The sequence below is a fragment of the Indicator indicator genome, chromosome 2 (assembly GCF_027791375.1).
Source record: "Indicator indicator isolate 239-I01 chromosome 2, UM_Iind_1.1, whole genome shotgun sequence".
Taxonomy (NCBI): domain Eukaryota; kingdom Metazoa; phylum Chordata; class Aves; order Piciformes; family Indicatoridae; genus Indicator; species Indicator indicator.
Genome location: NC_072011.1, coordinates 37565210 through 37590646, shown reverse-complemented (window position 1 = coordinate 37590646; position 25437 = coordinate 37565210). Strand labels below are relative to the sequence as shown.

At 42.5% G+C, this 25437-nt stretch overlaps 1 protein-coding gene across 1 annotated transcript; it reads left to right on the top strand.

Moving 5' to 3' along the window:
• Nucleotides 1-1243: 1243 nt before the first annotated feature.
• On the top strand, nt 1244-24667 carry SRD5A2 (steroid 5 alpha-reductase 2). The gene is made up of 5 exons (XM_054399115.1): nt 1244-1533; nt 20788-20951; nt 22844-22945; nt 23875-24025; nt 24601-24667. Exons 1-5 carry the CDS (start codon nt 1250-1252, stop codon nt 24665-24667), a joined length of 768 nt encoding a protein of 255 aa, XP_054255090.1. The 5' UTR covers nt 1244-1249.
• Nucleotides 24668-25437: the final 770 nt, after the last annotated feature.

Below are 25437 nucleotides of genomic sequence, written 5' to 3'. Positions count from 1 at the left end.
TCTCCCATATCCTAGACTAGTGCATTCACCACTCAGATCTTGAATGAAAAACCATTACCACCCCTGCTCTACCAAGAGTATTTTGCATGGTATCCAGTCCTTTCTGGAGCTGGATCCAAGTGCTGTCTCAGTGAAACTGCAAAATGACACAGATGAGACCACAATTCATGGCCATGAGGTGATATGCTGTAACATATTCATTTCAGATGAAACTAATCCAAACATCATGTAAAAGCAGTAACAACAGAGTTTAATGTTCCGCTAGCCTTCCTGCAGTAATCCAATACCCTCCCAATCCTTACCAGATGAAGATCCCCAAAGAAACAGGCAAAAAAATTTGCTCAATTTCTGGACTGCAGTTTCAGTCAAACTATTGTCAAAACTGCTTCATGTAGTTCAGACTAAAGGGGTTCTGAGCAACTCACTGAGTTCTGAGACTTGTAGGTTTTGGCATGAGTTCCCCTAGTCTCACCATGGTCATCTGCATCTGTTAACTTCGATTTGGCCTTTAGCATCTCTCTGCCTTTGCTCTCAGAACCTGCCCAGAAACGGCGCAATGCTCCCTAATCCAAGGCTGCTCCGCCAGTACATCACGGATCAACGGGCGAGCCACGGCATTGCCTTTACAGCGACAGATGCACTGCAGGCCGAGTTACCATTTCGCCACCTGCAAACGCTCCCGTGCTTGGGCCCCCAGCATTCACACTGCGACTTAGGGTAAGGCTCCCAGGCCGCGACGAGCCTCGCCTCGCAACACCTCCTCGGGGTCGAGGGCAGCCAACGCCGCTGCTCCCATCCTCCCGGGTGCAATTGCTAGGAACCATCCGCCCCCCACCTCCAGGCGGCGCCCTCGCCCTGAGCCGCCCGCTGCCTGCTCTCGCGCAGGCAGCCCGCTCACCGCCGCGCGCCCCGAGCCCCAGCCACAGCCCTCGTGCTGGCCGCCCTCTAACGGCCGCCCTCGGCCTTGGGCCGCGACCGTGCCGTCACCAGGCTGCTGCGGAGCCTTCACCGGGCCGGTTAGAGGGAGGGGCTGAAGTGGGCCGCACCGGAGGCAGCTTCCCTGGGCGCTGGGGCGCCTCGCCCTCGTCGGCAAGAGGGGTTGCACCCATTGACGAGCCCGAGCGATGGGAGGCAGCGCGGCGGGGCGGGGTGACCGCCGTGGCTCTAATAAGGCCAGGGCTGGGGCCAAACAACAGCTATTTGCCTCTCGGTACCCCACGCTGCCGGGCGCCCTCGCCCGCCCCCGAGCATGCAGTGTTTTCCCAGCCTGGTGCTGGCGCTCAGCTTGCTGCTGGGCGCCCTGGCGCTGCTGCAGCTCTCGTTGTACCTCCGGGTACCATCCCGCTACGGGAAGCATGAGGAGCGGCTGTGCCGACCGCGGGGCCGGCTGCCTGCGCGCTGCGCCTGGTTCCTGCAGGAGCTGCCCTCCTTCCTCGTGCCCGCGCTGCTGCTGGCCCTACGCAGCCCGCCCCGCCTCGAGCCGCTCGGCTGCCGCCTCCTATGCTGCCTCTTCTGCTGGCACTACTTCTACAGGTACCGCTGCCGGGCAGGGCTCCCGCAGTCCTGCGGCTTCCACTGCCCGGAGCCGCCCCGCTATCGGTCCGCAGCACTCCGGCGGCGAGCGATGGCTGCGAAGAGCTGTGGCGGCCCCTTGGGAAACGGGGGAATTAATAAACCAAGGGAAGGTGCGGCAATGGGCACAGCCGGGGCCGAGCCGAGCGGGCAGTGGGGCTGGGGCAGATCTTGGTTGCAGCATCGCTCCCTTCCGTGTCAGACGCGGTTATTCTCATCATCGCCAACGGGAGGGCGTGGGAGCAGCTAATTCGCTCCCCTGGCCTATGCTCGAAACGTAGGGGCCGGTCGGGTCGGCATTTTTTCCCCGTCCGGGCCACCGGGGGAAGGAGCAGGTGGTACTTGGGTGCTTGAAACCGGGGAGAGGATGTACGCTTTGGATTTGTATGTAAAGGGGGTGGAAAGGCATGAGGTGTCGCTAAGATGGAGCAAAGTTTCGGATAAACCAAATCCAAACATGTAACATGCCAAGCGCTTATTGCGGGCAGGAGACTCACAGCACGTGGAGCGCCGGCCGCCAAAGCAAGCCATGGGAACACGCGTGAGGATGGCTCGAATGCAAACCCACTACAGCAGTGAGAGAGCAAGGACTGAATGATGCGCATTGCTGTGCAGTTAGCACAAGGAAGTACAAAGTCACCGCAGGCTTTCTGTACTACAACACAGGAGCTGGTTCTTTACGCTCAAATTTGTCATCCCCACTTAACTATCGAACTACCAATTTATCTTAATTTATTTTTTTTTTAAACTTTGTCATACCAGATGTCAATGAATGCTGTAACTCTTACTAGTCTGGTTTTACTAATAGGAAGCTCAAAGAGTTTTGGCCCATTGTTGGTGATAACTTTGAAGTGATATACTGCTACAATTGTCACCTGGTTCTGCAGTCAGTGGGACTTGGTTGTGGAGTATATATAGCACTAGAATATATCTTCTGACATACCAAGTTGAGTGTATTTTATTTTCTGCCCCACTTCCATTTTTAATGGAATTCTTTCATGAAGAGTTTAACTTTTGGTTTTCAGTTAATGGAAAAAATGGCTTTTCACAAATGACAAGTGCATGCAATGACATTATGCCATTAGGGCTATGAGGCAAAACCTTTTCTGACTTGATTTGTCATCTTTTACCCCAATTTCTATTTTTTATTTTGCTTCCTAGAAATTTCAAACATTAATGTAATAATTTTTCAGAAATTCTTACTTGCAATTCAAACGAAATTGATATGTTGAAAATCCAGCTGCAGTATCTCTACAGATAGTTTAGGGATAGAAACTATAGGATGTTGTACATAAATTTAAAACAGAGAATGATTTAAAATGCTAAACCACTACGTTAGAGGTGTATTCATTCTTTGCTGCACCAAGTAAGCTGCAGAATATAATAGTATAGTATGTTTTGCTCCCAGAAAGCTAGATGTAATAGTTACATGTAGTTACACTGAATTAAATTTAATTAATGCTTCTATTTTCAAGAATTTCTGATCTGTGGGGACAGGCAGATTCTTCGAGGGATCCTTGGTAGAATGACCAATGGTCACAGTGTTGTGGTTATAATTAGAGCTTTATTATTACACAAACATATTAACAATCAGCATAGCTTAGTGTTATCTGCAATTTCTAGCAGTTAGCATATCTTATCGTTACATAAGTTTAGCAATTAGTATACCTTAAACAATTTCTAGTAATTTGTGTAGCTTTCTTATCATCTAGAATATGGTTTTACCTAGACTTCTTAGTCACTTGGATGCTCTGCAGATTGGGTCAAATTCTCAGAATCAGCACACCATACAATAATTGTAATCTAGACTTAGACTTTACCTAAAAGAACATGAGTTATTCATTCAGTCCTCAGAGAAAGAAGATTGTGATGGTGGAGGCACCCCTACCTACCATCCAGCAGCAGTTTCTAAGTCCATTTGCAGCTGCTGATTTTATAGGCTGTATCTCATGTGCTGTTACATTTCCCTGTTCTGTAATGGGTGCCACCAGATCCTATCAACAATAGTGGTGGGCAGAGGGGGTGACAGATGATCAGCGTGCCTATGTATTACGGATGTTTGCCTTACAAAACGACATTGGTTATGCTTGTTGTATTACCAGGAGTTAGGAGCAGGGTGTCCTGGTCACACTGGGTTAGGACATTTTATCGACAATACAGTATTTGAAAAGGGGTTCAGTAATTTTGTGTAACAGCCAGACTTTATCTTGGTATTTTTTCAATTTATTATCTTTATTAGAATTAATCTAACAATAGTTTTACATGCTTTCATGGTTAAACTTGACTACAAGTGTAAAGAGTAAATCTTACAATTGTTCAATAATAAAAGTACATTTAGTTGATGTAACTACATTTAGTTGATGTAGCCTACTCTAGTTTTTCTGACTTAAATATTTTGAAGTGAATAAAGCCGTTTCACTTTTAATTAAAACTATATTAATCTGCTCCTAGCGATCATCTGACATCTGTATTTTAGCATTCACAGAATCACACAGAATCACAGAATGGTAGGAGTTGGAAGGGACCTCTGAAGATCATCTAGTCCAACACCCCTGCTAGCACAGGATCACCTACAATAAATCACCCAAGAGCATTTTCAGGCGGGTTTTGAATGCCTCCGGAGACATCTTTGTATGAAATAGAGAAAAGTCTTCATAAATTTTCACATAATGTAGTGACTTCTTTCTCTGCACTGGGAAGCTTTTATCATTCTTAATTTTGCCTCATCTAGTGTAACAAGCCTGCATGCAGAAGGGTAATTTGATTAGAGGTATGCTCAAAAAGACTATATTGTCTCCATAATGGAGAAGCATAGATTTTTTTAATGACCCACTGTGCTGTGCTAGCTATTCTGCCTTCCTGTATGTTTTATGTTTTAACCAGCTGTGCTTTAGTAGTAGCTTGTGTTTGAATGAAGCATGTATTTCAGAGTAACTTCAAATCTTGGTCTGAAGACTCCAGAAGATGAAAAATCTATCACTTTCTATGGAGAATCCACTGTTTTTCTCTGTTAGTGTGGTCTTTTGAACTTTTTTTACTATCACTTAAATTATGTGTTTAAAATGTCTCCCTTGAATTTGACTTGCCTTGATTTTTTTCTCAGTGGTGGTTGCTATTTGTTGCTCTGTGCTAATTTAAAGCACTCCTTAGTACCCTGTAGTATTTTCTCACCATCATATCACTTACACAGTAATCAGATAATCTTTCAATTTGCTTGTTACAGAGCTGTCAGGTCTCCCATGTGCACCAGAGTAATCCAGACAATATAGGAGCACATGATCATATTTTTGATGCATTAGCTACTGCACATGATATGGTTTTTATGCTGAATTTATGTTTTTCTGGTGGATTTATGTCAGCTGCAGGGGAACAGACATTACCTGATCTGACAGAGTAGTGCAGATACATGATACTTCATCCAGCATGAGGTTGTTTAGGATAAAATTACCTTTTCATAAATTTAGGAACAGTCTTAAACCAGCAAAATTAATTTGTCCTGCTTTTGAACATGGTGTCAAGTAGCTGCAACATTTTTTATTTGATCTGAGGTATCCTAAATCAGATTTATAATGTCACAGAACCACAGCTGAAGGCCCTCAATCTAAGAGATTTTTCCCCTTCAGCCCTCAGGTAATTTTTATGGCTTTTTTCTCTCCCTTCTTTTCTGGTATCCATTTTAAAATGAAGACATCATTGTTGGATGTAGAATACAATACCAGAGTTGTAGTAGTATATCTAGAGATAACATCACCTTCCTGTTCCCATATGCTTCTCCCATGCTTACATATTGGAAGAGTGCTTTCTGTTTTGGAGTCACACTACAAAGCCCTCTATTTCCAAGCTACTTTGAGCAAGCTGGAGCTGGTATAAGCACAAAACAGTTAAAAATCTACCACTTCTCAGGAATGGTTTGTGTTTGTGTGGCTGTATTTATTTGATTTTGAAGTAACTTTTTTCTGTGGGCTTAGTGCTCTGTAATGCTGTCCTACCCACATTCATATGCACTGGCTGGCTGGAATTTGTGCCATGTGCCAGCTTTACCAATGGTAATTTTGATCATTGAGGAATATGCTGGAGTGCTCTACAGAGCGCTCTCATCTCCTTCTGGAAAATCCCTAGGTTAATGGTAATGACTCCTCATGGCCAAGGACTTTGTAGGACCTCTCTGCTTGTCCAGCAGAGTCCTGTGAGCCAGGTCTGGTAGGTAGTATGCTGCCATCCAGCCCACTGCTGAAAGAGATGGTCATCTGGGTACCAACAGCTGTCCAAAAAGCCAACCCTTTTCTAGTGAAGTCAAATACAAATATTTGCTGCCCGAGAGGATGCAGGAGTGGGGTGGATGAAGCCAGGAGACCTTCCCTACTTCCTGCCTTGACCCAGAAGCAGCGGTGACAGCAGCACGCTCTCAGCCTGTCTCTGCCGCCGCTAGGCAGCAGCCTCTCTCTTTGTGGCAGGCACGTGATGGTGCATTCTCTGCGGCTGTAAGGAAAGGCTGAGGGCAGGTTTCTGCCGCTGCTGTGCGGAGGAAAAGGAACGGAGGAATCCCTGATGCCAGATGCCATCCCCTGCCTCTCTGTGTCTGCTATCCTTAGCCAGTGTGTCATGTCTCGATACGCACTTTATTACCACAGCATGGTGTGAATTTAATCAAATTAGCTCTGTAGTGCTAAGGCAACCATCCTATAAAAATCTCAATGTATCACATCTGTTGTAAGTAAGCTCATAGTTTCTTCACTTTCATAAGGAAGGGCCTGTGGTAGTTGGGCCAGAAAAGCTGATGGGGTGAGAAGGCAAAGAAAAGGAGGAAGAAAGTGAGACGGGCACTGAATGCCAAGTCTACCATCAGTATAAGCAGTCTCTGTGAAAAGCTGGCCATGAGCTGAAGATGACAAATGGCATAAGTACAGAAATATTTCTTGTGATAAATGACTTACAAAGTATTTTGCTTTGAAACACAATACAGCCTTTCTTACCAGAGGGGCTGTGATGGTTAAGAAATACAGTGAGAATGCCAGCTGAAGCCCTCAGGTGGCGTTGAGAAGCTTGTTTGTGGCGTTTCCATTTTGCAGGCCAGCTTGAAAAAACAAAGGTGGGAAACAGTATGTGGTGACAGGAGAAAGCCATTGCAGTCATGCCATACAAGCCTTAATGCTGTAGTTCTTTTAGATGTGAGAAAGGCAGAGTGGTGAGAAAGCAGAAGAGATGCTACCATACACAGTGGCAGGGGAAGAAGGAATGGTCTCGCATACAATCCTGAAGATGCTGGTGTAAAAGACAGGGTTCTTCGTTTGCCTTCCATTCTGTTACCCGTAATAGCTGAGGCATCAGAAATTTAAAGAGGCATTTCTTCTCTTGCAACTTTGTTTCCAATCAAAGTATTTTAATTTCTGAAGTGCACTCAAGTGAATTGACAGACATTAAGCGGGTTGCTCTTTCAGACACAGCTGGATCCCCAAAAAACTTTGTTTGCAAGTGACCTTTCTGGTGTGCCTGTACTTGGTTTCCTACAAATTGACATATTTCTACAAAGGATCAGGGACAGCAGGCTTTCATGGCAAAAGAGCTTTCATGGCCAATTTCCCTCTCTCTGAAACCGAGTCGAGGGGAGAAAGAAAAAGACTCTCCTTCTCCCTGGGCTCTGAAGAATGTGGCTTGTGTAGTCCCTCTTTAAGCCTACCTGTACTGTCTGGTTGGTCAAGCAGGTGCAGTATTTACCTGAAAATGCTGGTCATTTTTTCATGTAGGTGTGCCTACTTGTGATCTGTAAGAAAAGCAGCTCAAGCCTCCAGAGAAATAAAGACAAGTACAGGCCTCAAGTGAGTCAGTCATTTACAAAATAATTTGCTCATAATTTTTAAAGGTACTTTGTATTAGTTAAGAAGGAGTTTTAGTTATGTTTTTTTTTTAAACATTAAATGGATAAACAGAAACAGTTATTTTACCCTTTTTTTCTTAGAAAGTCACCATCATTAAGTGTCAACAATTAAAGACATTTTTATTGTTAGCCTCATGAAACCCCTATCGTTACTCTCCCAATATACAATATGCAGGTATTTGACAACTAACAAATTCTGTTCTCTTTCTTCACCTTAATGCTTTCCAATAGACCCTGACCAGATTCCTTTTGCTCTTTACCAGCTACACAGTAATATATTTATGTATTCTCTCCTGCTGTTTGGATTTAGCAGTAACTCTATCTCTGGTAATGACATCCCTAATAGAGGCTGGCCATTCGCACTCTCTCTCATGCATTCCTTGCTCCTCAGTCAATGAGTTTAACTTTTTGTGATTCATCCCAGTGAATTTCCGTAATGCTAATATCTAATTTCTTCAGTAAAAATACTAGATGAGTTGCTATTTTCACCCATGTTCCTCAAATTAATGTATGAATAGTCAACAAAAATATTTTTTTGTATGTTTTGCCATGGAAGTGTAAATTGTTCATGTACCCAGTACTGGTGTGGACTTCTCTTCTTTGCAGTTTCTGCTAGCATTACTAAATAATACCTTCCTAATTATGCTGTCAAAATAGAATACTAGCTGATTGCCTTCCTAACTATTAGTACAAATAATAGTGCTATACTATAAACATAAACTGTAACCTATACAACCCTTTCCCATTAGAAAGTGGACCAAACCTTACAGAAGCCTATAGTTTTTGCCCAGCCCAAAGTGTACCCTAATTTTCCTTTTTGTCTCTTGGACTGGAATAATTTCTGTAGGGATAAGACTTCTATGTTTCTTCACTTCTTTTCAAGACAACATGCCTGTTTCAGTACATTTCTATCTGCCAGTTCATCTGTTCTATTTTGTCATTACCAGGCAGCTTTACAATCTTTTATGGTTTCTATTTATACTCCCAAGTTTTCATCCCAGATAGGCATTATTGTGTGTCATGCTCCTGCTCTCCGTTCTCCATCATATCCACCACTCCTACTGTGCCACCCAAGGATGTAATTCCCTAATCTGTTCAAAAAGGTTATGTATGCTTGTGTTCTGCACAGTACTACAATTTATGATTCCAGATGATGTTTGCTGTCTTGCAGGCAGTCTGCTAGCCTGAGCTCCATGCATGGGATGACTATTCTGCCTTTCAGAAGTAAAGCACAGTTACACGCAAGTCACAGAATTCTTTTCATTACATCTCTGCTACCTGAAGCAGAGCCATAGATAAAGGAGTATGGCTGGATGTTTTTCTGTCCTGTCTTAACAACTGCCATTGATGGAGATTCCTCCAACCTTTCGTCTAGTATGTGTTAGTGCTTCTGTGTCCTTCCCTAATGTCTAAGCTGCATTTCCTATACAGCTGTTTAAGTCTGCTACTTCTTATTGTGTTCCTGGTAGACATAGACAGTGTTTTACTCCTTTCTTCTTTGCAGCAATTTTTTATAAAGTTGTACATTGTTATAATGTCTTACAATGGTTTTCTTTTCATTCAGCCTTTCTACATGTCATATTTGCTAGACCACAGCTGGTTTTCCCTGGGCTGTTTCCACTTTGTCCTTGTTTTTATGAAATGCAGGGTTCATCTGGACAGAGTATAATTTAAGTTTCTATTAACATCATACAAAGAGGAAATTACTTCAGGTGTCTCCAACAGCACTCCTGTTCCACATTACTTTCAACCTCTAGCTTTTCCACAAAAGCCTGACATCATTAATTAACTCATGCTCAGTTTCCTACCTACCAGCACTCCCGTAGTATCCAGTCTGTTGTCTAGCTTGTCTTTTACATTTGATCAGTCTTACCCAAGTGTAGTATTTTGCCATTGAATCAAATCTGCTGTTTTAAAACTGTGAAATCAATATTTGAAAAATTGTTGTAAATTTTATCCTTCACTCTTGAGGTGCTCAGCATATCGCAGAATTGCTCCAGACACAAACACTATAATATTATTATTTTTTCCCTAGAGACTTATCATTCATGAAAAAAATACCCTGACTAGTACCAGTAAAGTCTTTTGCAGAACTTCTCTCCAAGTATCTTTCTAGTGTGGTAGTGGACAACTGTTAACTATCCTGTGATATCATTTATCAATCAGTTTTGCAGCCACTTAAAATAACATACTCTAAACCAGGAAACCCAAGTTACTTATAAGATTGACATGTGAGACAGTGTAAAAAATTTTAATAAGATCAAGACACAGGACACCTGCTGTTGCCATCCCTCTGCTATAATATATCCAATTTATGTCAATTCCTTCACTCAACAAACCTATTTTAAGAAAATGGTATTACCTAAGCTAAATATAGAAATGCATCCTGCCTCCTGCTGTTGTAGGTATATATAGCACTCCCAGTTGAGGAGTTTGTTACAAGTATCAGCTTTTTAGATGAAAAGTCCATTCTGTTGTACATTCTGAACTCCAGTACTTGTCTGTGTTGTGTCTGAGGACAAACCGTGGGTCTGCATGGGATGCTACCGATTTCAACAGGGATCCATACAGAAGACATACTTCCTTTGCTCTGTTAGCTTCACTTTACCTTATTTGGCTATGAAAGAGAGAAATTTTTAAAAACAAATTCCCAACTTTCCAATAAATTTGCGCAGTCTGGCAGGTGATGGTGGCGGAGATAATAACTGCTGGTCCTAGGCTCTTGCTTCAGTTACTTTTGGGCATTCAGTCAATTTTTTCCCCAATGTTTAGTTCAGCTCTCATTCAGATCTTTCCATATTGCCAACAAAAATGAAGAAATAAGTGATTAGCTAATAGCAAATATAAATAAAATAATATTTTGCAATTAAGTGTGTTTACACCAAAATGGAAATATTTGAGAAACAAATTTACACCAATGTAAATGTATACTGAGTGTAATTTGCTGATGGATTGTAACTTGCTGATGCATCTTGTTAATGCACCAAACTCAAAAATTACGCTCTTTGTTTCCCTTCAGAAAATGCATAATTGTTGAAATATTTGTTCCTATACCTAATCAAGTCAGTAGAAAAGATCAATACCCTTTTTTACCAGTGGCAAGGAAGAATCCTCCTTTGTGAGTTCTAACTGGATGTTGGCAACAACTTGGAGAAACTAGATTTTTCCAGTGACAGTTTCAGAAATAATGGAAGAACAAGAAATGTTTGGAAGTAATTTATCAACAAACTTGCAAAACACTTTTGAAACCTGCCCATTGTTTTAGTGAATTTAGAAGACCAAAAATTTTTGCCTTGGAGTTGAGCCTACACTGTTCTTCTTTACTAAACAAAACCAAATACTCGCCCTTAAGTACCGTCCCTTCCCTTTTCTTTTCTTTTTTCAACCATTTGTATTTTATTAACTATAGCACATCTAATAATTCCTATATGTGATGTGAAGAGGACTCAGCCTCATTCCTAATGTGTGTTTGTCCTACTTACATTACTGTGTATCATGCCTAAAATTCGTAGCAATCAATGAGGCACTACCGAGTAGTGCTAGATGGTCAGGATAACTAACTGTAGGTGTTTATATTAGTGTTGGAATTGAGCATTGCATAGCTCCGATTCTTTAAATTTATCTAAGGTCATCTATTTTTTGAGCAATAATTGACAGTAATATAGAAGCAGCATGTTATTTTTAGCCACTTACATCAGATACACATGCTTTAGCAAATATTTGCTTATTTGCTCCTATAATTCTGTTTTATTTAAATGCAGTTGAAAGCAATTGAGCTTTTCAGACTCAGGACCAAGGATTTAACCTGAAATCTGTACTTAACTGTGTGGCCAGAAGTTGAGTGCAGTTAATGATTCCCCTTGACAGTCTTTGAATTTTGGCTTCTGCAAATCCTGTCATCCGTGGTGTCAGCCTTCCTAGGGTAGTGAGTGTCACTCTGGAGCTTCACATGTAAATGCTGGTGTTAAGTAATTGCTTATCTATTCTATTATTTTTAACTCATTCAGTTTGTGTATGATGTCAGATGAGCCGTGAAACAAGAAACCCTGAAGTTATCATACTGGATTAGAGCAGAGGTCCTTCACAGTCAGCACTCGGTCTTGGCAGAAGCCAATATTGAATCACAGAATCCTAGAACATTAGAGGTTGGAAGGGACCTCCAGAGATCATCGAGTCCAACCCCCCTGCCAAAGCAGGGTCACCTAAGGTATGCATCCGTTCAGGAATGCATCCAGGCGAGTTTTGAATGTGTCCAGAGAAGGAGACTCCACAACCTCTCTGTTTCAGTGCTTCATCACCCTCATTGTCCTTTACATGTTTCTCCTCCTGTTGAGCTGAAATCTTCTATATTCAAGCTCATACCTGTTGTTCCTTGTCTCATTACTGCGCACCACCGAATAGAAATTGGCCTCATCCACTTGACACCCACCCCTCAGATATTTATAGACATTGATCAGATCGCCTCTCAGTCTTCTCTTCTCAAGACTAAACAGCTCCAAGGATCTCAGTCTCTCTTCATCGGGGAGATGCTCAAATCCTGTAATTATCCTCGTGGCTCATTGGACTCTTTCCAGCAGTTCTGTGTCTCTCTCTTGAACTGAGGAGCCCAAAACTGGATGCAGTATTCCGGGTGTGGTCTCACCAGGGCAGAGTAGAGAGGTAGAAGAACCTCCCTAGACCTGCTGGACACACTTTTACTCATGTACCCCAGGATCCCATTGGCTCTCTTGGCCACAAGAGCACATTGTTGTTCCATGGAGAACTTGCTGTCCAACAGCACTCCAAGGTCTTTCTCCATGGAGCTGCTTTCCAGCAGGGTAATCCCTAACCTGTACTGGTGCCTGCTGTTATTCCTCCCCAGATACAAGACCCTGTACTTGTCCTTATTGAACTTTGAGGTTTGCCTTCACCCAGCTCTCCAGCCTGTCCTGATCTTGTTGGATGGCTGCACAGCCTGAGGGGGTGATGGTCACCCCTCACCCAGCTTTGTATCATCAGTGAACTTGCTGAGGGTACTCTCAATCCCCTTATCCAGGTCGTTGATAAAGATATTGAACAAAAGTGGGGCAGTACTGATCCCTGGGGAACACCACTTGCCACAGGCCTCCGAGTTGACTCTGTGCCACTAATGATGACCCTCTGAACTCTGTTGTCGAGGCAGTTTTCAATCCACCTCATGGACCAACCACCTATGCCACATCTCCTGAGCTTTTCTACAATGCTGTTATGGGAGACAGTATCAAAAGCCTTACTCAAGTCAAGGTATATGACACCCACTGCTCTTCCCTCATCTACCCATTTGGTCGTGGTTTCATAGGAGGCTATCAGATTAGTAGGACAGGATCTCCCTTTGGTAAGTCCATGCTGGCTACTCTTGATAACCTTTTGGTCTTCCATGATTAGATGACCTCTAGAATGAGGTGATTAGAGATGACCTCCAGGATGAGCTGCTCCATCATCTTTCCAGGGATGGAGGTGAGGCTGACTGGTCTGTAGTTGCCTGGGTCCTCCTTCTTGCCTTTTTTGAAGACTAGAGTGACATTTGCTTTCTTCCAGTTGTCAAGCACCTCTCCTGTTCTCCAGGACTTTTCAAAGATGATGGAGAGAGGTTCAGCATCACTATCAGCCAGCTCTCTCAGCACTCAGGGATGCTCTGGGGCCCATGGATTTGTGTATCTTCAGTTGGTACAAGAGATCTCTAACCCAGTCCTGACTGACCAGTGGAGTGTCCTTTTCCCTCTAGTTCTGTTCCCTTGTTTCCAGAGACTGAGGCTCCTGAGGGCTGGTCTTAGGAGTAAAGACTGAGGCAAAGAAGAAATTCAGCAACTCTGCCATCTCTGCACCATCAGTTACCACATCTCCAGTATCATTCAGTAGTGGGCCCACCTTTTGCCTGCTCTTCCTTTTGTCACTGATGTATTTGAAAAAGATCTTCTTGTTCTCTTTCACCCCCCTGGCAAGACTCAGCTCCAAGAGGGCCTTGGACTTTCTTGTTCAATCTCTACTTTCTCTGGCAATGTTTCTGTAATCCTCCAGGTTTTTTCCCCACATATTGTGAACCTCCTTTTTCTTTTTTAGTTTTCTAAGAGCTCTTTGCTTATCTATGCAGGTCTTATGCCTCACTTACTTGATTTTTTTTTCAAGGGAATACATTTTTCCTGAGCTCCGGGGAGGTAATGTTTGAATATTAACCAGCTCTCTTGGGCCCCCCTTCCTTCTAGATCCCTGGATACTTCTAAGCAGAGTTTTGAAGAAGGCAAAGTTAGCCCTCTTAAAGTCCAGGTTTGAAATTTTACTGATCACCCTGCTTCTTTGTTGATATTAAACTATAACATGTCATGTTATATAACAGCCAAACAGCCAACAGCAACTATAACAGCCAAAATTACCCCCAAACTTAACATCTACAACCAGTTCTTCTTTCTTTCATTCAAAAGAAAGTGCAGTAAATGATCATCAGTTGCCCAGAAGCTGCTACCTTCTAAATTTATTCCTCAAATCGAATACATTTTGTCCCCTGAAATATGCAAATAAGTATGCATTCCAAGCCTTTTAACTGTTTCTTCTCTTTATTAAAGGACTCGCAAGTGTCTGTAACCTGTAGTTATCCCCCTACCTCTCCTAGTCCTACCAAGTTCTTTATTTCAGCATCCCCAGTGGTTCAGTATGGTGGTCTCTTCCACACCTCTTCTTAATTTGATACTGAATCCTTCTGTGTTACTGCTGTCTTTGCCTTAAATCAGTGCTGCCCAGTTGCCCTTCTTCTCAAGAAGTCCTCAAATGCAATGTGCCATCTATCTCAGGGTTTCCTCAGTCCTCCTGTCCCTTGATCAGGTGTGTACTTGCATCTCTTGCCCAGGAAAGATGAGTCTGTTCCTGCCAGAAGTTTTCATTCAACCCTGAACCTGCTGCTAAAAAACCCACAAAGAGTGTCTATAGAAAAAGGTTTCAAGCTGGATGAATTCACAATTAAACCACAAACATACCAAGAACTGTAGACTGAGCACATTTTTTTAGCATAATACATGGAAATCAACCTGACATGACAAGTTTACTATTGTTTTATATAGATGAAATGTAAGCTTTTCAGTAGTATCTATATCTTTCTCGTTCCTTAAATTACTCTTGTCAATGGCTTGTCTGTGGAGGAACATGGAAGTAGGATGTTTTCCATGTGGGTTGGAAAGTTATAGCTAGATCTTTAAATCTGAGTGAAATAGAAAGGGATTTGTCCTGCTCCCATCACAGTTACTAGACAATGATTTAGGTTGAGTTCATAAACTGGGCCTTGGACCAGCAAGTGATTACAATTATCTGATGTTTTCACACAGTCCCAGTGATGCAGGACTTGTGCACGGAGCACCCCTACCCTTCCTGCCCCAGTGAGGAAGACATGCCCTGCAGCTAGCAATCACCAAGTGGCACACATAGCCACTGCGCATCCTCTGCACTGATGGACTATGCAGGCAGCTGCAGCTAGACATCAGCTCCAGAAGAAAAGCCCAGATCCTCAGTTTACAGCTTTCCTTCCATCAGGAGATGAGATACAACTGCAATATTGCAGTCAAGACATCTGCTCTCTGTCCTGGACCTGCAGTGGGTGTTGCCAGAGGCTTAATGGCATATCCAACATTCCTGCCTGCCTTGTGTGTGCCTGTGTGACCTGAGTTGTAGCTCAGATTTTGTTTCTGAGCCTCTGTTGGAGTGTATCTCACCATGCACACCTTCTTAGCAAAAGAAACATAGTGCAGTACCAGTGGCTGATAATAACCTACTTGCTCTCCTTGTTTAAATATGCCCAACTTCTTGACATTTTTGGGCTACTGCAGAGTCCACAAGAATAAGTGGAGAAGGGCAAAGCATCACAGCATAGGATGTTTGGGGAAAGAAATGAGGGGTAAGGAGGCTCTGCTCCAGTTCGTGACACCAGGCATCTATACACATCATGATGAGCAAGAGTTAAAATGCTTTGTTTCACTTTTGAAAGTATTCTGGGGTATTTTGTTTTACCTTCCTTTTGAACTGATGGCAAGATTGTCTACCAATTAGAACTGACGTTTTAACTTTCACATTTATTTAAATCCAATCTGGGGCAACAGAAAAATGTTGAAGTATTGACTGTACAGGAAGAATAGTCTTGACAGTGTTCTCCTATAAGTATTCAATGGGAATCAGTGTAACACAACTTAAAAATAGTAAAAGTTAAAAAAATTACCCCAGAGTACAATTCACAAATAACCTACAGAATTTGGCTGAAAAAGAGAATGTGTGTGCAAACTTCAGCAGCAGATGTCTTTGGGACATGTCATATGACATCTGTAAGTCTCCAGAATAATTTGAAGCTTTGTGCAGGACATCACAGATACCCCAGGTAGAAGTTCAGCATGTTTGTGAACATCTTGAACCTTCATCTAAGTGGTCAGGTATGCCAAGGGTACCAGCAGCTCCCCAGCAATGTGATTCCAGTGATGACCTATGGCAAAGACTTCCATGCCATTAATTGGCTTGGACACCAATCTTTTCAACTTTGTCACAAGATAGATTGAAGGGAACTCCACTGTTTCATACTAGGGAAGTCCTTTCAGGTCTGATTGACCTGTATTTAGTGTAATACAAATGACATAGCTTTACCTGTCATCTGTGGTACAGATTTTTGTGGGAACTCAGAAAAACCAAAAGCATTCCTTTAAGAAGGCAGCTTCAATAAAAATGGAGGTCAAGTATTGATGAAGGAAATAATATTAGTCCCAAACAGTGACAAGAGAAAGGACTGGGTGAGAGTCAAAGGGTCAAAACTAAACAAGAGTACCAAGGGAGAAACTGGGGTTGAGTGCCTACTGCAGTACCCATCCCTTCCTGAAAGCATCCAAGAAGCAAGCATGCAGAAGCAGGACAGGAAGAGGAAACCATGTTTGCACCCACCAGGATGACTTCCGTCTCTGGGTGCCCTGGACAGGAACAAAGACCAGGGCAGAGGGGGAAGGAGCTAGAGAGGATGTCTTCTGACTCAAAGAGGCCTTTGGTTGAGAAGGTACCAATAAAGTAGTAAGAAGTGCCAACAGCACCTCAGCAACGATGTTTCACAGGGAGCAAGACAAGTGGCTGTGATACGTGCTCTTGATGTAGCAGGTTGTCTTTCTCCTGCGGGAAGCTATCCCATCTGCATGACTCTGGAATTATTGTGGCCATACCCACTATTTTCCAATGCATATCCCTGGTCAGCTGTGGAGCATTCACAGTGTTCATGTGAGACGCAAGGGTCCTGAAGGCATGACCTGTTGTTCCCCGATTTGCGGCACCATTGGGTGATGAATGAAGGCACGAACCCCATTGCCCTATAGTAATGAGATTCCAGAAAGGCAGAGAGCAGAAAATCTCAGAAGTCCTCCCAGAAGTCCTCTATTACAGTGTTGTAGAATCCCCAGCATTACGGAGTCTCAGAGTCCCATTACAGCAGAAGTCCTGGAAGCCCTTAACAGATGAAGCAGCTAACAGAAGTCCCAAGCATGTCCCTCACAGCATCCCTACACCAAAGCCCTAGCCAGAAGACGTAGCAAACTAACAGAAGCAGAAGTCCCTAACCAAAGCCCTAATCAAAGATCAAAGCAAATTAACTATTGCTCAGAGTGGCTGTTTATACACCCTTTGTTATCAGTCCCTTAACCACTAAAATCCAACCACATACATAAGCTAAAATCTTTTCCCAACAAGAGGTATCAGCATGTCAAGGAGGTTGCTTCTGCAGCATGTTCCAATCCAAAGGTGCCAACATGAGGATGTTGTTCTTGGCACACATGGAATGTTATTGTTTTGCTCTATGCAGCATGCTAAGGAATCGGTCACTCTGCACACCTCCTGCAGTTGCCCTCAGAACAGTGGCTGCAACAATCACCCCCATGGGGGCCTGGCTGTCTGCTTTCACTTGGACCAACAGCATTCCACACCTTTTGTATTTCTGGGTGGGATAAGTGAGGAAGCTCAGACTGTGTGGAAACAGTTCTTAGGCACCATTGGCTCATTCTCACCAGGGATGCAGAGCACACCCTATTCTTCCTCTCCAAGAGGAGCCAAAAAATACCTTCAGGGACTCAGAATGGCCCTAGTCAGAAGTAGTCCATAACTCTCTTCTGATGGGTGGCCAGCATCACAGGACATTCAGACAGTGGCCCCGTGTGGGTAGGACAAGCTGGATGATGGTCAGCACCCTCCTTCAAATGGAAAAGCACTACATCATCCCTGCCTGCCTTTGCAGTATCTCTGATTGCTGGCTTCTAATTCATCCCAGTTAGACCTAGGAAAGGGTCTGATAGCAAAGGGCTAGATATGCAGATACAGAAGTAGGCTGGTGACCACAAGGTGATGAGTGGAAACAAGCCAGGTGCTCCTCTGCTCATCTGCCAGCCCTGAGCTCTTGACTTAGTTGCTCAAAGTGTAAAATATGGCATGAGTACTTGAAACACCTCAAGTTGCCGGACTGGAAAACAGGGGCTGCTACAGCATTTGGACCCTGGAGAGGAGAAGACACAGCAGCAATATGAATATCTCCAATTAACAAGATGTTGGAAGAGGACTGAGAGCCCACTCTTAGTGGATTATGGTAAAATTTGTGAAAAGATTTCTGCTTTTTGTGGAAAGAAGAACAAACTTAGAGTTGCCCTCAGTTTAAATAAAGATCTCTGGATTTTTCAAGGAGCTGGACTTTAATATTAAATGTGATGTGATGCCAAATGATTTCTCTTCAAAACCTGTTCTGAAAAATAAATTATGGAAAAGAAGATTAACAATTTATTATTCACTTGTTTGAAAGAATCTTTTGACAGTAATCAGATGCAATACCTTTGGCCAGTACAGATAATGAAGGAATAAAGGATTAGACATCAATACTGCACTGAAAGAAAAAGGCCAAATTTGTCATTGGTCTAAATCCAAAAGGCCGATTTATCCTGTTATTCTAAAATGTTAGCCTTTGCTCCCCCTTTGACTTTCATACTGCAAAATAATTCCAGCAGAGATGCAGAATCTTCCATGGAATGGAATGAAATGTCCCTGCTTTATCTCAATTGCTTTTTTCAAAACTCATCAGCAATAATGTTTGCACCCTCAAGTAGCTATGTAGTTAAAGCTGGAAAGCGCTATATTAAAAGAAAGACTTAGGGCAATTATTTCAGCTACAGCAAACCTAATCTGTCTTGTGGATTTGCAGGCCCAAACAGATTTCCGTGGAGAAGTTGTTCCACAACAAATATTCTTGGATGAATTCCTGACCTGGATTTTCAAAACTGCTGTGGGGTTGGATTTCAACAATGCTAGGATTTCACTCCCTCAACAGAAAAAAGCAAGCTGATGCTTTCTGGCTCCCCTGCAATTATACTTTGACTTTGCATTCTGGTTCTTTCTGTCCTGCAGCCTGTAGAAAGGTCTACAACTGGGTTTTGCCCTCCTGTTACTGCAGGACAAGTTGCCTTTCAAGGGCTTATAACTCTTCCCACAACAGCCACATCAGAAAGCACCACTGCAACAATCAGCCTTGCTGGGAGATGAGAAATTCCAGCTCATGACAGAAACTTCTGTCTGCATCAGCTGTAAAAATTAAGATGCTCACAAATATAATTGGTTTTGACAAAAGATAAAACAACACAAGTCCCACTCCAATCTGCTGTATAAACTCCCCTCTTAAACTCACTTTGTGGGTTTAATAAGATCAGTCTTCCATACTATTTGCTTTTACAGAGTTCACGTTTGCCAATTTCCCGCTTTTTCTCATAGCTGTTCAGGTCCAATTTGTCAATATTTCTTCAACAGGCAGGTAAGACTGCTAAAGCTGGCCTTGCCTACTTGTAACTCCAGCTTCCCATTCCCAAGGAGCAAACCCAACAAGTCTTGGTAAAAATACTCTAAAGAGCATTCCTTTTCATACCGTAATAAATATGACAAATGTGTTACCAATCTGAAAATTATTCCCTCCACCTCTTTTAGGTTTCGCTATATTGAGAAATGTTTAGAACATCGCACCTGACTTAATTGCTGGAAATTTGGCCTACCTTGCTTTGGAAAGCAGTGATACCTTAATATGTTGTTTCTTGTACATTGCTTACTCACTTTCAGACACAGAGTATAATTTAGTCTAGATTTATAATGTTATGAAATTTTATGCTCCATCTTGCTTAAGTTAGTGTTGACAGCCTGGGATGTAGATTACTTCTCAGCAGTGCTTATAAACTTACCATTCAAAGCCCAAGAGGGCAGAAGAAAGAAATTAAGAGTGTAGATTTTGCCATGTACAGAACTTAACTGTCCAGGTAAGAAAATACCTGACATAAATGAATATAGCTTCTCCGTTTCACTCTCCCAAGGATGATATGGATTGTCCAATGTGTCAAGAGGGATACACACAGCTGAAGCAAAGATATGTGAAAATTAGAATGATACAAGCGCAAATTACTTGCTTCCACGTGTTAATGCTAGTGTTAACACAGCTTTTGTCTAAGGAAGCCCTATGTGCTGCTGCTGCATGCAAATCTCAGTGTTTATCTTATGAAATCCAGGGGTTTGGCTCTTCTTATTCTAAAGAAAAGTTTGAAACTACAAAGGAGAGGCATAAACTGGCATTGAAATATTTGTGTCACAGTGTCAAAGCACAGCAGGACAGAGCTGCTCTGTGATGGAGATGAGTGGAGGTTTTTGGTTGGGGTGGGAGGCTAGGAAAGGGGTTTATATCTTAGGCTATAAACTGTGGGGAATGAGAGAGCCAGAGGGCAGAGGGCATCTCAACACTTCCTCCAACTCCTTCTGCCAGCATGGGCTAAAATGCTCAAGGTTCAGTCCTTGTAGTGGGATCAGAAATGTCTTCTCCATAACAAAGCTCTTCCACGGTGCTTGTGGCGTAGCAATGCTCATTTGGGGAATTGATATTGCAATTGATGCTACCCTACAACATTTGAGTTTGAAACTGCACGTCCGTATGCCTCCACAGCATCCTTTGCTCAGCCCTCTGCTGCGTTACAGCAAAGGCCAGCTATAGTCTGAAAAGAAAAATGTTGTTTGTTGGCACAGTTTCCTCATTTTGCCCACAAGGGAGAAGGAAAGCAGAGAGACATTCCTAGCAACAGTGACTCTAGATGAGATTTCCATCTTCCCACCTCACGTTCGGTCCTGGAGGATCTGAAAAACTATCTGCAGTTCCCATTAGCTGCTGATCTTGTTACGGTTTTGTTTTGTTTTGTTTTTTTAATATTTATTGACCTTTTTTATATTTTTGGTTGTTTTTTTTTTTCCTACAGCAGTGAAATTGCAATGTTATCATGAGTAATGTGCTGACTTTGTTTTCTTATCTACCTTAGGACATTTATTTATCCCTTCTTCACTAGAGGCAGACCTTTCCCACTGCAATTGCTTTTTTTTGGCACGTTATTCTGTATATATAATGGCTTCCTCCAGGGGTACTACTTGATTTACTGTGCTGAATACCCAAGTGATTGGTGCACCGACATCAGATTTACATCAGGTAATTACAGCTGCAGGACTCCCAAGTTCTAATCTCCAAGCAATTTGTAAGCATTTTGAATTATGTCATAGTCTTCACCAAACGTGAGTGAAATCAGTTGTGATGTATGTCAGTATAAAACCTGCCTGCTGGCCCAGATAAAACGAATAAATGTGTAGTGACTTTTTTCTTCTAGGCAGCTACCTTTGAAAGCATATCATGTAATGTGCTGATTTCAAATCACCAGCCTTGTTTTACTGACACCACTCCAGAGCCTCCCTCTTAGTAGGGCTGTAGAGATGCAATCTCAGGCCTCAGCTGAACAGGGATCTGCCCTTGCACAGCCAGAAGTGTCCACCCAGCAGTGGCAATATGCAAGTGCATACTGTGGCTTTCTCTTCCCCATCAGGGGGCAGCTATTATGACCAAGAGAGAAAAGAAGGGCAAAACCCCAGCACTGAAGAGGCTTTAGAGGCAAAGGCCCCTTTTTTCTCATGTAAGGCACGTGGAAAGATTAGAGATTATGCACAGTCTGGTTGTATGTTAAAATAGCTCCTTTATATTCTGTAATTTAATAGCCTAGCTGAATTTCCTGTAAAATTCCTGAGAGAATAACTGAGCAGAAGCAGCTGGGTGGCATTACACATTTGATGCTGCATAGAAGATGCTTTTTAAGTGCACACACAGAAATGAAGGTTAACATGGAAGTCTGAGGAAATGTTTTGGATATGACAAGCACAAAATAATGAAGGTACTTCCTGTACCCTGTTACAGACTGTGGATGTATGTTCAGTCTTTTCAGACAGCATCACATCTTAAAAATTCTTGACATTGTTTAATAAGAACACCCATATCCAACAAAGAAAACACCACATCACATAATTTGCAAAATAAATGAAATACATATTTAAGGGGGGGGGAGGGGGGGAGGAATGAAGGGGAAGTAATCATCATTAGCAGTACTTGAAATATTAAATAAACCCCAAAGAGTATATTCTTGATTTACAGATTCTTACCAACTTTCTGTTGCTTCTGAAAGTGTTGAGGTTTCATCAGCATTTGATCTTTTTTTCTGTACTTTGTAGCACACACCACTTATATTTCTTTTGTTGCTTCCAAATCATTGTCAGAGGTGTTTTTTTCAGTGTCTAATGTGGCATGAAATGTAGAGCATGTCACCTGCAGAGTTTCTCAATCTAATGTCTCTAGTTTTTAATCTAAATGGAGTATGGTCAATGAATTACTCTGGTCACAAGCCCTCATCATCCTTCAGTGGGTAACTACTCTAGGTGCATGCTCATAGCTCTGTTTAAGCAGCTTCACTGGCAGTGGACTGAGATGTGCTGAGATCTAGGTTCCCTTCTTGGCTCCAGTGTGAATGGGTTCGTGTTCTCTGTGATCCTCTTTCCCCAGCTGTAGAATGAGAGTAATGCTACTTGCCTACAATTCAGTGGTTTCTCTGCAGTAACTGCCATGGGTGTGGCTGGTTGCCATCAGCCATCAGTGTCAGTTAGGTACTTTGTCCCTCTGGTTGATGTTCAATAAATAGTGACCATGGTCAGCTGGGAAGTTCAGATTTTCCTTGAACCAGCTGAAAGCGTTCTGGTCTCACCAAGAAAACAGTGCTCAGGATGGTCATTGTTCTGCCCAAAGTTGCACTTTGCACTGAAACTATCTAATGCAGGTGATGCCAGAGGACTGCGATCCCACAACTGACACAGAGATACAGGATGATTTGTCACCAGTCACCTAGCCTTCTCAGTAGCAGTGCATCTTTTGACTTAAAAAGAACCCACTCACCTCATGCTAGGTCTCCTATCTGTCTGCTCCAAAGACAAAACTCACAAATGTGCTTGAGTAGGGACAGCTATGCAAAGCTGTCTTTCTAGTGTTGGTTTTTGTTTGTTTCTTAGGCATCCTCTTATTTCTGCTGGGAATGGGAATCAACATTCACAGTGATCTCCTGCTGCGCCAGCTGAGGAAACCTGGGGAAGTCACTTACAAGATTCCTCAAGGTATATTCTTATCTCCCATCTCCTTGAAAAAGTAGAGCAGTAGGATAGATAATATTTTCTGACTGAATTCACAGCAAAGTGATAATAATAGTAGAGATGCCAGTAGTATTGTACAGGTGGTTGGTCCAGATGCCTCTCTAAGCTGCAGGGACTAGCATGAGCTGGCTGCGTGGCAAGCAACAGAAGTATCTGCAAACACGTGCTGTGAGGAGACATTTTAGGAAATGGACTGGGTAATTCAGAGAAGAGAGTTTTAGCCTTGTAGAGGGTAGCTGCAAAGAAAGAAATATTCTTCTCCATGCCGAGAAAGAATTGTAAACTTTACACCTCCTTCAAGGTAGGGCTTGCTGAAGAAGAGTGGCCATGCACTGGGGCACTGAACCTGGAAACATCTAGGTCTGTAGAGCAATATGGATGGGGATCCAGGATTTTCCTGGTTTTGGTGTTGACTCCTTCTGCTGGCTTACTATGGATGGTAATCTCTCTCCCCTAGAATTTCTCACTTTGAATATTTACCTGCCTCTTGTAGATGATGTGATTAGCTATGAGCCAAAACTGAGATGCAGATTTTGGATCCCCTGAAGGTAGTGGAGTTGCAAAATATTTTTATGTCCAGAAGAGAATTGACTAATATTAATAATTTAAATTTAAACCTACTAATGGTCCTTTTCCAAATGAAAATAAATGATTGTGAAAGTGCTGGAAGCTTCTGGGTTAGAATTGCCTTTGATTCTTGAGTTGTGTGAGATTCTTGTAAAAGATCCTTCTTGTAGTTTGTTGTGGCTCCATTGGCTTCAGCTCAGTGTGTTTAGGTTGCTGTTATAGACGTTGAATAAGAAAGGTAGCAACTCCGCTGCTGACTTTGTAGAAAACTTTCCATGTGTTTGAGATGACTATAGAAATTACACATTTTTTTTCTGCTGATGCAGGGGGACTGTTCACCTACGTTTCTGGAGCCAACTATTTTGGAGAAATTGTGGAATGGTTTGGGTTTGCCATAGCAACCTGGTCCCTACCAGCCTTCACCTTTGCCTTTTTTACTCTTTGCTGCATTGGGCCACGTGCTTATCACCATCACAGGTATTAAACTGTTTCTTGCTGTATGCTGCTGCTTGCTCTTGGAGTTTGCAAAATGACAGGGAGGGGCAAAGCAGCAGGGCCAGGATTCGAGCTAAAACAGAAATTTAATACTATGTACAACTAATGTATCAGTTTATGCATGACTGGCTGAAAGAAAAGCAGTCAGCTGGAGCCCCTGTGGAGACAAACGGGCCTGACAGTCATTTAATCCAACAGGAGTTACATCACTGCTTCCACCACATTAAAGCTTCTTTCCGATGTGCTTTTTAAATGTGAACCTTTCCTGAGGGTTCTCTTACAACCTCAGCAGTCCTTTGGAGTAGATATGGTCCCCTACTCTGAATTCCTAAAGTTTCTATTTTGGGTCTGTTAGAACTTTAACAGTATTAGCAGATTTCACTTAATTAAATTTACTGGTGTAAATAGTTTTGGAATACTTCTTTGAAGGGTAACACCCAGAGGTTACAAAGTGAGGCAGCTTGCAGGAATGTTAAGGTTCCTTAGCAGAGCTGTATTGAAATGGTGCAGTTTTCTTGCATCTGTGCATGATCACTCTCTTCCTTATTTTTTTTCAGGTACTATCTCAAGACATTTACGGACTATCCAAAATCAAGGAAAGCCTTGATTCCTTTTGTTTTTTAATGACTGAATTACGGACTCTGTGTTCTGTTTTAAGAGGGCTTTTCTCAATTCCTAGTTATAATGTTAGGTGTGACTCTAATTAATTGTACAAACGATAACCTGGAGTTGTAACAGACAAGAAGGTAATTTGAAACTGAACTTCTTGTTTTTAATTACAGAGATAATTGCAGATAGCTGTTGGCAAAGGGACACCCCAAGCAACTTGTTTGCTTGTCAGTGGAGTTCTGCCTATGGAAAATGGATATATAATTGCACTGACATCAGAGAAAAGGTGTTGATTGAAAACTGATCCAGAAAAGTAGAAAGTAAACCCATGACTTTAGAGGACACTTTCAGGAGCCACTCCAATTTATAGCACTTCTGCAGCTGCTTCTTCCTGTCTCCATGCTGTAGCACATGTGCCCTCACTCTGCTGGCACTGCCTTAGGTGTTGTCACACTTGAGACCAGAGTAAGGGTCTCCTTTGCCAGGAAAATAACTCAGTGCATTATATTTTATCTAAAAGCCAGTTAGCTCCCAGAACCATAATGCAACAAGAGGATACTTACGCTGGCACAGGACCAGGAGCGGCATGCCATGGCACAGAGCTGTTGGGGAATACTTGAAGAGGGAAGTATCTTAAACTGGCACTTACAAGCATTTTGTCTATGTTCCTTCCTTCCTCTCCTCACTGTCAGATGGTTAATCTTCAGCTGTTAGGGTTTGGGGATTTTTTAAATGTACTTTGTTAAGCAATTGCAGCTTTGTTAGATTTTTTTTTCTCTTGCAAA

Excerpts from the sequence above, each read along its gene's own strand:
- SRD5A2 (XM_054399115.1), top strand. The coding sequence starts at position 1,250 with ATGCAGTGTTTTCCCAGCCTGGTGCTGGCGCTCAGCTTGCTGCTGGGC. Across the intron at positions 1,534-20,787 it reads TGCTGGCACTACTTCTACAG|GACATTTATTTATCCCTTCT; the intron begins GTACCGCTGCCG and ends TATCTACCTTAG. Across the intron at positions 22,946-23,874 it reads CACTTACAAGATTCCTCAAG|GGGGACTGTTCACCTACGTT; the intron begins GTATATTCTTAT and ends CTGCTGATGCAG.